At 44.2% G+C, this 12,407-nt stretch overlaps 2 protein-coding genes across 3 annotated transcripts; one reads left to right on the top strand and one right to left on the bottom strand.

Moving 5' to 3' along the window:
* The first annotated feature begins 188 nt into the window (after nt 1-188).
* LOC137871911 (acyl-protein thioesterase 1-like) lies at nt 189-3,507 on the top strand. The gene is made up of 9 exons (XM_068709988.1): nt 189-509; nt 665-696; nt 802-867; nt 1,086-1,133; nt 1,222-1,292; nt 1,404-1,477; nt 2,289-2,390; nt 2,668-2,844; nt 2,974-3,507. The coding sequence occupies exons 1-9, from the start codon at nt 441-443 to the stop codon at nt 3,031-3,033; spliced, it is 699 nt and encodes a 232-aa protein (XP_068566089.1). The 5' UTR covers nt 189-440; the 3' UTR covers nt 3,034-3,507.
* Nucleotides 3,508-4,072: 565 nt separating this feature from the next.
* Nucleotides 4,073-9,140, bottom strand: LOC137871912 (regulator of G-protein signaling 20-like). 2 transcript variants are annotated; one of them, XM_068709989.1, is made up of 5 exons: nt 8,972-9,140; nt 7,788-7,948; nt 5,626-5,709; nt 5,296-5,530; nt 4,073-5,007 (listed from the first exon to the last, which is right to left on the bottom strand). In XM_068709989.1, the coding sequence occupies exons 2-5, from the start codon at nt 7,943-7,945 to the stop codon at nt 4,819-4,821; spliced, it is 666 nt and encodes a 221-aa protein (XP_068566090.1). In that variant the 5' UTR covers nt 7,946-7,948; nt 8,972-9,140; the 3' UTR covers nt 4,073-4,818. The 2 variants fall into 2 exon arrangements, with proteins under 2 accessions (XP_068566090.1, XP_068566091.1); XM_068709990.1 differs by lacking the exon at nt 8,972-9,140 and adding an exon at nt 8,327-8,391.
* Between the last annotated feature and the right edge of the window lie 3,267 nt (nt 9,141-12,407).

Here is a 12,407-nt window from a genome sequence, read left to right as displayed (position 1 = left end):
TCTATTTTGCAATGTAATACTTTTCTTGTTGCATAATCTAATTGTCTCTATTTCAGAAGTGTCGAAATGTACTTTGCCGTTGAGCCGCTATAAAGTAGCGGCCATTGACATTTCAACGAACCAATCAGTGATTTGCATCTGTGGAAAACCTCCGGTGACAGCCAATCACGTAAGGTGAGGGGCGGGACTAAATAAAAAACGGTGTCTCAGTTCAGGTGGAGAAGAGTGTTATCCCGGCGGTGTAATATTTTACAACAAAATTCTACTTCTACAAAGACATTCACGACTGCCAGAGGTAAATAAGAGGCGGCGGTTCGTTGACGTCCATCTTGGGTCGACATTCGTCTTTTTAACGGTCCGGTATTTGACAGCCAGAGTCGGGTTGACAGTTATTAGCTCACAGTAGCTAACTTGTCCCTACCCAGCTGCCTCAGCGCTGCATGTGCGGTAATAACATGTCAGTGCCTTTACCTGCCATTGTGCCTGCTGCCCGGAAAGCCACTGCGGCGGTGAGTTAACCAGACAACACTAGTTAACGGTTAGCTAGTTGAAGTTAAAACAAAAAAAGCAACTGTAAACCCAGTAACTACACAGCTAAATGATAAACACTACTGCCAAATTCTGGCATGCAGAAGCCTATAACTCACCTGTGTGTTTTCTACAGGTGATATTTCTGCATGGCCTAGGTGATACTGGGTAAGTTACAGGCAGACAGCTTATTTTTGTTCTTTGGTGCAACATCATTATGATAGACAATCTACTTTTATTTGAATTGTTTTGATTTTTTGTCCACTATGACAGGCATGGCTGGGCAGAAGGTTTCGCAGGCATCAGGTTGCCACATGTGAAATACATCTGTCCACACGCGTAAGTCCTCACAGCAGCTATCGCATCACTCAGGGTGTCTACAAGTGCTGGGAGAAGTCTGAAAGCACCTAATGTCACCACGTATAGTATATCTTCCACTGTAATAGACGTTAACGGTGTGAAACCTCTAAACTTGTTGCTAGTCAGTCGCTGCAACATTTGTGTGTTTTTGTGCAGTCAAGCCACATTTTGATTTAACTTCTCTTCATTGACTACAGTCCCACCATGCCTGTGTCTCTGAACATGAGAATGTCCATGCCTTCTTGGTGAGTGTCACAGTATTTGAACCTGTTTTGAAGAGACGGCGGCCATCACTAACATCAATGAGCCTCACGTGTTCTCCCTCACGCACAGGTTTGATATCTACGGGTTGAACCCAGATGCAAGTGAAGATGAGGCCGGTATTAAAAGAGCGTCAGAGAACCGTACGTCCTTTTTTTTTTTAAACTTGATTTGAACTCGTGATGGAGATGTTGTTTTTGTGTGAGTTGCATAAAGAGCTTGTTCATGTTTTGTGTTATTTTATGTCCTCACAGTTAAAGCCTTGATAGACCAAGAAGTGAAAAATGGAATTCCTTCACACAGAATCCTCCTGGGTGGATTTTCACAGGTAAGTGTGGCTTGTATGCAAATGACTGGTTACATAACGCTGTTTTTACGGTGAGTCAGTGCTTATGTATTTAATGTATTTCAATAACCAAATCCAAAAAGTACACACACCTGAGTGCACTTCTCAAGGCAAAAATATGAATGCATACATTTAATAAAAACAGGACTTTTACCGAGGAACACATTCTCATATGTGTCTGTTGGATATGAAGCTACAGTCAGTAGCTGGTTAGCTTAGCGTAGAAACACAGTTAAACTAGCCTTACTCTGCACAAACGTAACAACATCCACCCACCAGCACCTCTAGAGCTCACTTCTCAACATGTTGCATCTCGGTTGTACAAAAAACCAAAGGTGTAAAAATTACATTTCAACATTTTACGGTGAGGTTGTGCGTAGGACTGTTTTCTTGGCAGACACCCAGAAGAGACTCCAGGAAGCCGCTGTGCGTGGCCAACAAACAGATCTGCTACATAACTCTTTAATCCTTTCTGTGAGGATCACGAGGTCAACACCAACAGTGGAACCTGAGAGATTTGTGATTCAACACGTCAGCTGTTAGCATCACTTTGGGCAGGTCACACAGCAGCAGCCCTCTGTATGCTGAGCGTTTAGGTAACAATAGACGAAGCTTAAAGTAGTTTCAGAGGATCACAGCAGGGTCTGTCCTTGTTATGCAATAGGAATCTGAAATCATCTCCATTCTTTGATGAAGCCAATTTTTTTATGCTCCTTGTCTCTGTTGATGACAGAGATGGGAGATGCGTGACCAGGATTCTTTTTCCCTGAAAGTGTTTGTTTGTGTTGTCCAGGGTGGAGCGTTGTCTCTCTACACGGCTTTGACGACGCAGCAGAAGCTAGCTGGAGTAGTCGCTCTGAGCTGCTGGCTTCCTCTCCGCAATTCCTTCCCTCAGGTAGACACAAAAAAAAAATCAGATTTCCAGTCTCTTAAATGCAAATTCTTCAGTAAATACTAAAACAGAAGTTTACAGAAATTGTTCACTTGAAAGTTCAAATTCGTCTTCTTTGCTGGTTGAAATTTAATTTTAATTACTTAATAATGTACATTAAATGCACCCAATGTTTGTTTTATTGTGAACCATTCCTTTACACTAAAGGGATATCCTATAGCTGAATCCTAATCTGTCATAACGAGATCATGTGAATAATCCTAATCTCTTCTATTCTCAGGCGTCTGCCAACAGTGTGAACACGGACATGCACGTCCTCCAATGCCACGGAGACGCCGACCCCCTGGTGCCGTTTGTGTTTGGCAGCCAGACGGCGGAGAAGATGAAAAGCCTCATCAATCCCAACAACGTCACCTTCAAGTCGTACCGGGGTCTCCCTCACAGCGCCTGTCCAGAGGTCAGCGTCGGGGGGAACAGTCATGTGTGACTCTGGAGCTGTTATTTTATATATATATATATATATATATATATATATATATATATATATATATATACCTGATTTTTGCTTCATTCTGTGTCTGTGCAGGAAATGGTGGATGTGAAGCGATTCATAGAGAAACAGCTTCCTCCCATCAGCGATGTATGAACTCGGGAGCAGCCGCGCAACCGCACAGCGCCGTCAGGGGGGTCCTTTTGGGCTTGACCTCCGGCGAGACTCTGGGGACTCGAGGAACCACTGACTTACTTGACAATAAAACCACGCTGCTACTGATTAAAGCCAGACAGGACTGGGGCTTCGTGTTAACCCGGAGAAGCATAACGATAAACAATATTGTTTCCTGACCCGGAGCCACACGCACACCCCTCAGTGTTAGAGTAACGTTAGTTGCTTGATTGTAAAGCTGCTTGCCGTCGAGACAAGACATTTCTTGCAGGAAACGTATGTATTTGAATAACTAGGGCTATACTTTATGGTTTAATACCGACTATCTCACAATAAATGGCCTATTGATTAATACCCTTTTTTATTAATGGAGCCTATGTGTAGTAATGCTAAAACAAGTTATTAGTCGATAGATTAACTCATTTATTTAAAGCATTAAAACATTTGTTGCTTCCAGCTTCTGACATTTTAAGTATTTTTTTCTCTGTAAAGGTCCAGTCTGTAAGATTTAGGGGGAAATACATCTACTGCCATGTTTCTACAGTAGCCCAGAAGGGACAAACCAAACGCTGGCTCTAGGGAGGGCCGTAGCCCACCTCCACGCTTGGCACACAGGAGAAGTTACAGTTGGTTGCAATCTGCAACCTCACCACTAGATGCTGCTATACCCTACATACTGGACCTTTTGAATTATTGTATGTTTGGGGGTTTTGGATTGTTGTTGGACTTAAAGAACATCCGGGGCTTTCGTGAGATGTGGACATTTTTCAGTATTGTGTCGTCTACAGAAACAAAAGACTCAAACAAATAATCAACAATTAATTCTTATGGAATACAAATAATTTCTTTTGCTGCCCTAATCTGTAGAATATTCCATTAGTTACACAAATCTTTAAATCACGCATTTTCAGACAAAGAACATATGGAGAGAAAAGTGTAAATTTTAAAGCAGCTTAATATGCGACGCACATATGAAGCATTTAATATGTAGTACCATATGTTGAACACGCAACAGCAAAAACAACATACTATTGTGCTTTATTTAATTTGTGAGAATTCCAATAACTATTTCACACAAATGTATTTTTAAATACACAAATATATCAGTGGTCACGTTCGTGTATTCAGTTTTCCCACGTTTTGTTTTAATTAAATATAATATGACTAATATCACAGTATTGAAACACAGACGAGATCTATTTCCGGGTATCAGCTCAACAAGTTGTAAAAACTTTTTTTTATCTTTGAGAAGAGCTGAAAGCACCAACGTGTGAAGTCATCGTCGCACCGCTCGTGTTCGACCCACGGTGCTAGTGTAGAAGATCTTATTCCAAGGCACTTTCCTTCTTCTTAAGTTGCTGTTAAATAAAACCTATTCCATTCTACAGGAACTGGATATGCATTAAGGCTCACAATATACCTAAATACAAATGCAGTGCTCACAGACGCATGCTTTCCCTCATTAAACAAGGTAGAAAAGTACAATGTCAAGCGCTAGGGATTATATAAAAATATAGCTATGCTTTCGAACAAGTGACCGATGCTGGATAGCGTTTGTTCTTGTCTGCTCCGAGTATTTTGGTAAGCTAATCATGGGTGAATGAACAGCAGTCGACAGCTGGATAAAGACCGGTTTTATGTAGTGTTCATTTCGCTGTCTTGTCTTTCTCTAAATAGCAGGACTCCAACATGAACACCAGACTCCTTTTTCGGGCGGGACGCATGCGCCAGTTTTGAAAAGCTAAGTGTGCGGCGGCAGTGGAGAGTCTACGGCTCGGGGGGAGGCTCCTCCAGGCTCTTCAGCAGATCTGTGTACGCGGAGGAGTTTATGAAGCGGGGGTAGGAGTCTCTCTGCATCAGCGTGTAGATCTGCTGCTGAGCGTCGTCGAACGTGTGCGAGGTCGGCTCCAGCATGTTGTGGTTTATCACCTCTCGAACACGTGAGTCCAAACTGACCTGGAGAAGATGAGCAGGTACAAGATGTAAACGCACCACATCAAACTTAAATGATCACTTGATCGACAGAACACTAAAGGGCTCCTATACTTAAAACGATGGCTTGTTGTACGCGACACCCTGAGTAGTGAGGCTCCTCTTTATTCCTTAACAAAGTGTTTTAATACATTTTAAAGCAAAAATATCTCCTGCTGCTCTTTGAAGATTTGTCACAATTGTCATATTAATTAGTTAAAAGAATAGTTTGAACTGTAATCATTGCAGCCATAACGTCAGACAGCGGCTCACCTCTTTAGGAGAAAGGATTGAGATGAAGTCCTCGTATATTTGGCGGACTTTCTCCTCCACCACGGTCCTGTTGGTCTCCTTTTTGAGCTCCTCGCAGGCGAGCCAGAACATCATGTTCTCCTCGCTGAACTCCGTCCGCAGGAACTGCCTGAAGCAGCCGCGACCCGCTGCACTCTTCATCACCTTCTCAAACGACATCGTCCAGCAGCGAGCGTCATCCAGAGTCGGCTTCGGGCTTAAAGATAAAAAGAATTGCGGATGCGTTGGTTCCCTGTTATTTCATTCTCTCAGCAACGACACACGGAAGGGTCACGGCTGGTCAGCCATTACCTTTCTTCACAACTAGTGGTTCCCTCTGTTCTGCGCTCAAAGGTGGACCTCTGTATTGTCTCGTCCTCACTCCTGACAGTCAAACTGGAAGAAAAAACACAATGAGGTTTATCATCCAGAGTTGATGCAGCATTTAAAATAACAAAAACAATAGAGTGTTTCATGTCAATGATCTTGGTTTGTGTTAAATAATGACGAAGCGGACCGCCTCAAGTTACGGAACGAGCGTAACAACGTTTGCTTCTGGTTTCACACTGGATACAGACACACTCCTGGGTGAAAGTCCTGTGTTTGTTTGACCCGTCCACCTCCTCTCTAACACTTGCTCTGACCGAATGCAAAAGCAACACACTCGACGTATCCGTGTTTTGCAGAAACGTACAATGCCGACACATTGTCGTGTGCCGGACTATTTCTTGGCAGGGCGTTTCCTGGAGTTGTCGTCACGGCGAGGTTGCCAGGAAGAAGACTCCAGGAACTTGGAAAGAAGGCCAATTTAGTCTGTTTCCCAAAATGTCGAACAACTTAACTGGAATTGAACAGTGTAGCCCAAATGATGAAAAACAGCCCCAGTCCAACAGTGTGTTCCTTCGGTTACATTTCTGTTGGCCTGCTGTACCAGATTAAAGGCACTGCATGGTGGTTGTTCCACATTTGAGATGACCGCTACAGTAGATTCAGGGTGATCTTCTGGGAACGTTTGCGTAAATAGTAAAGCATCCCGCGGGGATCACCTGTGCGTAATTAAAATGTTTCCAACACCTGATGCAGCAGCTGGCTGCAGGCTTAATTGCTTCAGGTGAGAGTCCACCGTGAGCCATCCCATCTGGGAATGTGGCTGTTGTAGCTGCGCAACAGTCAGATGGAATTGCTACAGATGCAGAGACAGAATGTGTTGCTCCTCCCCAGCAGAGTGAATTAACGCGGCGGCGTTCTGCACACAACAGGTCGGCCGTCCTCGAGACGAAGTTCGAGTTACCGGTCGATGATTCCAAAACACATTAAAACCCCCGAGGCCTCCGTCCAATGAGATCCAGTGTGGGTCACAGGACCCCTGTGTTCCTGTTGTTCTGTGATGATGGTGTGGGTGGTGGTGTTGTTGAACGGGTGGGAGGACGGAGGCAAAAAAGGAAGTCGTATCCACTATTGAGCTGCCGCTATTAAATGAGGCCGAGAGAAACGTCTCTGTGTTATAGAACGATGCAGTTTGCTGCTGTTTCACGTTACATTTAGTGTGTCTCAAGTACATCATAATAATGTGATTTACTATCGGCCTTTCAAAATAAAACGACAGACGGGTTGAAACCACATTTCTGCCAAGAAGCCCTCTGATTTTCAGTGGTCGGATACATTTTGTTCTGCAGCTAAAAACCTGTTGCATTCACAAACGTGTTGCTCTGACGAGTTGTATTGCGCTTGCAGGAAAGCAAACCTGAATAACAATAAATAAGAATGTAACAAAATGAATTTGGAAGCTTCTTGCACTAAGCTGGAACCTGAATGCACCACACAGGCAGACGTCTAAACAACTCGCCCGTTGCAAATAAAGCGATGACAATTATTATCTGTGGCAAAAAATACAACTGCTGAAGCAAGTGAAGCCCAGAAACGTGCACTTACAAATGTAAAGCAGAGGGGAGCATGGTCCACAGTGACAGTGTAGAGAATAGTATGCATGAATACAACAGTATGGTGCTTTAAAAAGCATTTGAATGCATAAAGTACGAAAGGCCTGACAGGAAATGAGTGCGTAAAAACAAAGATTTGTGCAACAGCTTACTTTTTTCTGTAATGAATGTTTATTAATTGTATTGCATGAGTCACTATTATGCATTGTGTAAGTAGAAGAGATAGAGCTGTTAGTGATATTTTGAAGAATTAGATATTAAGATGTCAAAACCTGTATATTTGTGGTTATTTGGTATCATTTACATGGCATAGCCTATAAAGTATACAGTTAATGTTTTAACCAGTGTCGAATTACTGTGTGTTGCCTAATTGATCAGTCGACTGGTCGTTGCAGCTGTCCTCTATAGACGTGCGTCTCAATGTGAAACAGGGCTCTCAGAAAGTGACCGCAGTGGTCTCGACGTGAGGAGGAAGACCTCCGCACGTCTCCCGTCTCCAGCCCCGCTGTGTGCGGAGCACTGGAGTGTGATTACCAGGAGCAGCTACAGCAGCAGCACCAGCAGAAGCAGCAGGCGTTAGAGGCGTTGGTGGGGGTGTTTCCCATTCTGTGGCGCGCTTGGAGGACACTGGCAGCTGCTTCCTGATGAACCTGCATCTGTCTCTTACGCATCTCCACCCGCTCTGAGCCCATGAACTGCGGAGAGGAGAAGACACGGAGACCACAGTGAGAGGTCATTTTTCTTTTCTTTTTTTTACTGCAAGATTACTAGCGCATTGAGCTGGAGCATTACGCACAAACGCATCACAAGCGATTAAATGAGGCCAGGATCTTTGTTAATTAAACCTGGCTGATGAAGCCATACGACACGAGCAGCTTCATCCTGATAATCACATTTGATGAATTAAACAACAGCACAGAGGGAGACGTGTCTTGCGGAATGCACGACCGCTACATCGTCATGACGCGTGGGGTCAACGTGCGATGCAACCTCAATAATCGACATTAAACAATGCGCGTGGTGCGCTTAGGTGCAGATATTATCGCAATGCAAAACAGCTCGAAATGTCCTACCGGTTCGTTGGATCATGCAGAATGCAACACAATAAAACAAATAAGCACAACAGATTGTGATGAGCAACAACCTCCGTCCTGGAGTCTCTCCTCCTCTCTCTCTCTCTCTCTCTCTCTCTCTCTCTCGGTGTGTGAGGGATGAGCAGTAGCCTAATGATAGCGACAAGGCGTTACTCTTGGAGCGCAGCAATCGCATCCATCAGTCGCATCCTCGGGAGGATACACACGCACACACACACACACACACACACACACACACACACACACACACACACACACACACATACACATGCATGATGGTCGATTCGAAGCAATCGCCGTAAAGCCAGCAGCGTGCAGCCATTTATAGAAACATAATGACATTATTTGATCAGAAAAGCTGATAAATTTACAGTCAGGCTTTTTCTCTCGAGGCAAAAAGCTGCAGATCTGCAGATATTTACATGTGTTTGATGCGCGATGTTATCATTCTAGTTCAGATCGCAACATGCACGAATCGTAAATGAATGTTCTTTATTTCTGCTTGCTGGGATATCCCCATAACGATGCTTCAGCTTCACAGGATCCTGACATTTATCCGCCTTCTTGTTCCCCGAAAAAGATATGCACCAACACGACAACAGTCAAACATAAAGCTCTACTCACTGTGTCACCATGAATGCCAGAATACAGGTGATTTTGGCTCGATCACATCCGTCTGCCTCAACTTGACTCGAACTGGTTGCTGTCCTCTCCGCGCATGCGTTTCCTGCAAGTGTGAAAATATTTTTTTTTTTCTGCGCTCCGTGCATCAGCGGCCAGAACACACTGTGCGATGTCTGCTACAGCAATGGCTTCTCCGGGACAGACGCAGGCTGCACAGCTCACATTTAATACGCGATTTCATTCATCACTGATCTGTAGTGAACGTCCTGATGCGGGGATCACTTCTAGCGAAGACATGTATTATATTCCTCCTTCTTCCTGCCAAACTAACCCCCTCCCCCCCATGATAGATAATTTATAAAACTGCATGGAAATAGAAGGATTTATAAATATTGCAAAGAGACATGTTTGACTCCTGACTGTCCAGCTGTCAGTTTGGAGATGTATTCCTCTTAAACTAGTGGATGTGTGTAGATGGAAAGTAGTTCTGGGCGCCGAGGCTCTCGAATACTTCAATTAAACATCTGGAAAACCCCAATCCCCACATCTGTAAACTTGTCCCTCTCCTAGTGCGGCCAGGAGGCGCAGTAGCGCTTGTGTCCACCAGAGGGCAGCAGTGGTTCATTTAGTCTGGAGAGCCAAAACAACACGTGATAAACTTAGTACATCACAATGAATTGTCAATGAGGTCCCACATTTGAGATGTTTATGAGTTATTATCCAAAGAGACATTTAACACCTCTCATGTAAGTGTTGCAGGGTTGATGAACTCACCACACGTGGGCTCGTTGAACTTTTGCACCTCTATTAAATACGGGCCTGCTGGTTATTTGTTGAGGTGCCAGAGACATAGAAGAGGCACTTATCTGAACACAGGCCCACCTGATCATTAAGTAGCCTTTCATGTAGAGAATCACGGTTATGGCCTCATATCATATAGAAACATCATTCATTACTATCAATCAGTCAATCAATTAATATATTTTGGAGTTTAAACAAGTGTAGTGTATTAGAATGTGGATTATTTCAGCCATAGGGGGCATTTTTCTGCAGAACCAGTACTTTTATATAAGGTACTTTGCTGATACTTCTGCAGGTTTAGAATGCAGGACTTCTACTTACAATGGAGTATTTTTACATTTTGGTATTGGTACTTTTACGGACATATTTTAAATTATTATAACCCATCATGTGTCATTTCTGTGTATTTCTAGAAAGTAAAACTCCTCAATTTATTAAAATCCCCAAATTCTGAGAAATGATCCCAACAGCATGCCGTCGGCTTGCCCCCCCCCCCCCCCCCCCCTACAGTAAATTTAACGTGACACTAATTAAAATGACCAGATGTTGTAAAACACGAGGCGCTGCTTGTTTGTGCTGTTATTGACAGCAGCTATCCTTTCATGAATGAGCCCTTCAATCTTTCAGTGTTGGACAGAATTTATCTCCCTGCGGTACAGCCACACGCTGTAAATACAGGAGGAAGAAAAGCCATCAAACTGAATACATGTTCGTCATTGCACAGCACATATTGTGAAACGAGATTATCCACTGCTGCTGAAGTTTCAAATGCGAAATTGGAAATATGCTAAATAGTGATTGCAGTTGAGGAGGAATATCCACCCTATTCCACTGTGTGTGTGTGTGTGTGTGTGTGTGTGTGTGTGTGTGTGTGTGTGTGTTGAAAGTACAGAAGTCTCTCACTAAGCCTCGTGATAAATCATAGGTCTCATAGTGGAGAAGAACTGCCTCTTAATGGACCTTCGCTCTCTGGCGAGATAGCCCTCACTGTGATCTATAGCTGGAACACATGAGCACACGTGTGAGTATGTTCCTGTTGTATCACGGGTGTAAGCACACGCAGACTGTCAGCAGATCGAGCTCCACTTCGTGTGGATTATCTCTAAATTCGATACGGTTGCAGTCTTGTACAAAAAAAACGATCCAGACTTCCAAAACGATCCAGTAAATCAGCCGCATGTGTCCGCTGAGGTGCTCTACAGCTTCTATCTGCAGCTACTTTCACTCTGGTTATTATGCTTCCTGTTTTACAAGCCTGGAGCCCGATTCATTACAAGTCTTTGTTCTTTTGCATCGAGTAAAAATCATTTAATCTTTTGTTTTTTGGGGGCTTTGTAATATAAAGTTGAGTTACACACTGCAGAGTTTATCTCAGAGCCACAGAGGTGTCTGCTGTAATAACTCCTCTCCTCTCCTCCTCTCCTCCTCTCCTCTCCCCTTCTCCTCATCTCCCCCTCTCCTTCTCTCCTCTCCTCTCCTCCTCCTCTTCCCCTCTCCTCCTCTCCTCTCCCCCTCTCCTCCTCTCCCCCTCTCCCCCTCTCCTCCTCTCCCCCTCTCCTCCTCTCCTCCTCTCCCTCTCTCCTCTCCTCTCCTCCTCCTCTCCCGCTCTCCTCCTCTCCTCTCCTCCTCTCCTCTCCCCCTCTCCTCTCCTCCTCTCCTCTCCCCCTCTCCTCCTCTCCTCCTCTCCTCCTCTCCCTCTCTCCTCTCCTCTCCTCCTCTCCCTCTCTCCTCTCCTCTCCTCCTCTCCCTGCTGATTAAATGTTGTTCTCCTCCTCCCTGTTGCCTGTTTGAGAGCCCGCAGGCCTCCTCAGGGCTCTGCTGCCAGTTTGGGAAGGTGAGGCTACCTGGATGTGTCCTCAGGTAAAATCGCATATACTTCTATATTATTATTAATACAGCAGCTGGTCCAGCTGTGTCTGCCTGCTGTGTGGTGCTGAGCAGGTGTAGTATTTTACAGGTGTTATGATGCGTTCTTAGAGCTTTTAAACTAAGAACAGCTGCCTGCTGAGAGCGATGGGACTGAAGCGGAACAGTAAAGTTGCAGCCGGACAGCTAAACAAAGAGTTGAGACTCGCTGTAAATAAAGCTTCGTAAAGCAGAGCGGAGCTGCAGGTTTGAGTGACGGTTCTCTGTAGGTTCATCTCTATACGAGCATCTATATGTCACATTGTTGTAAAGTGCTCCCTCTCAGCTGCCAAAGCAGCCGTTAGCAGTTCTCTGTTATTTAAGGATGTTTGATTTCGTTTCTCCCCATCGGCGAGGACGCGCCACACCCTGCCTCTGTTTGGTTTAAAGAAGTTTATCGCTGACGAACGAGATTGGTGGAAGGTTGGAGGTGGATGGCAGCCTTCTTGTTTATTATTTCTCTCATATTTAACTACAATGACCTGATTTTGGGAGAGCTTTATTTTTTTTTTATGGATGGAATAAAAGTACCACTGTAAATAAAGCTTCATGCTAATCTTAATGATGATGTGTGCACATTGATGTATGGCGCACTGATGAACATCAACATTAACAGACAGTAAATAGCGTTTGATTGATTAGAACGAGCTCATCATAATTGATCAGGAGCGGCCATTTCTCCAATTCAAAGGTCAATGCACGCAAACGATTTTCAGCTTATTGCAGCTAA

This window comes from Cebidichthys violaceus, unplaced genomic scaffold (genome assembly GCF_023349555.1).
Source record: "Cebidichthys violaceus isolate CVI_PGR_0920_01 unplaced genomic scaffold, fCebVio1.0.p SCAF_15, whole genome shotgun sequence".
NCBI classification, from domain to species: Eukaryota; Metazoa; Chordata; class Actinopteri; order Perciformes; family Stichaeidae; genus Cebidichthys; species Cebidichthys violaceus.
Note: the sequence above shows the minus strand (reverse complement) of the source record. Positions and strands in the feature narration are given on the sequence as shown.

Excerpts from the sequence above, each read along its gene's own strand:
- LOC137871911 (XM_068709988.1), top strand. The coding sequence starts at position 441 with ATGTGCGGTAATAACATGTCAGTGCCTTTACCTGCCATTGTGCCTGCT. Across the intron at positions 868-1,085 it reads AAATACATCTGTCCACACGC|TCCCACCATGCCTGTGTCTC; the intron begins GTAAGTCCTCAC and ends CATTGACTACAG. Across the intron at positions 1,134-1,221 it reads AGAATGTCCATGCCTTCTTG|GTTTGATATCTACGGGTTGA; the intron begins GTGAGTGTCACA and ends CCTCACGCACAG.
- LOC137871912 (XM_068709989.1), bottom strand. The coding sequence starts at position 7,945 with ATGGGCTCAGAGCGGGTGGAGATGCGTAAGAGACAGATGCAGGTTCAT. Across the intron at positions 5,710-7,787 it reads TGCTGCTGTAGCTGCTCCTG|TTTGACTGTCAGGAGTGAGG; the intron begins GTAATCACACTC and ends TTTTTCTTCCAG. Across the intron at positions 5,531-5,625 it reads ACCACTAGTTGTGAAGAAAG|CCCGAAGCCGACTCTGGATG; the intron begins GTAATGGCTGAC and ends TTTATCTTTAAG.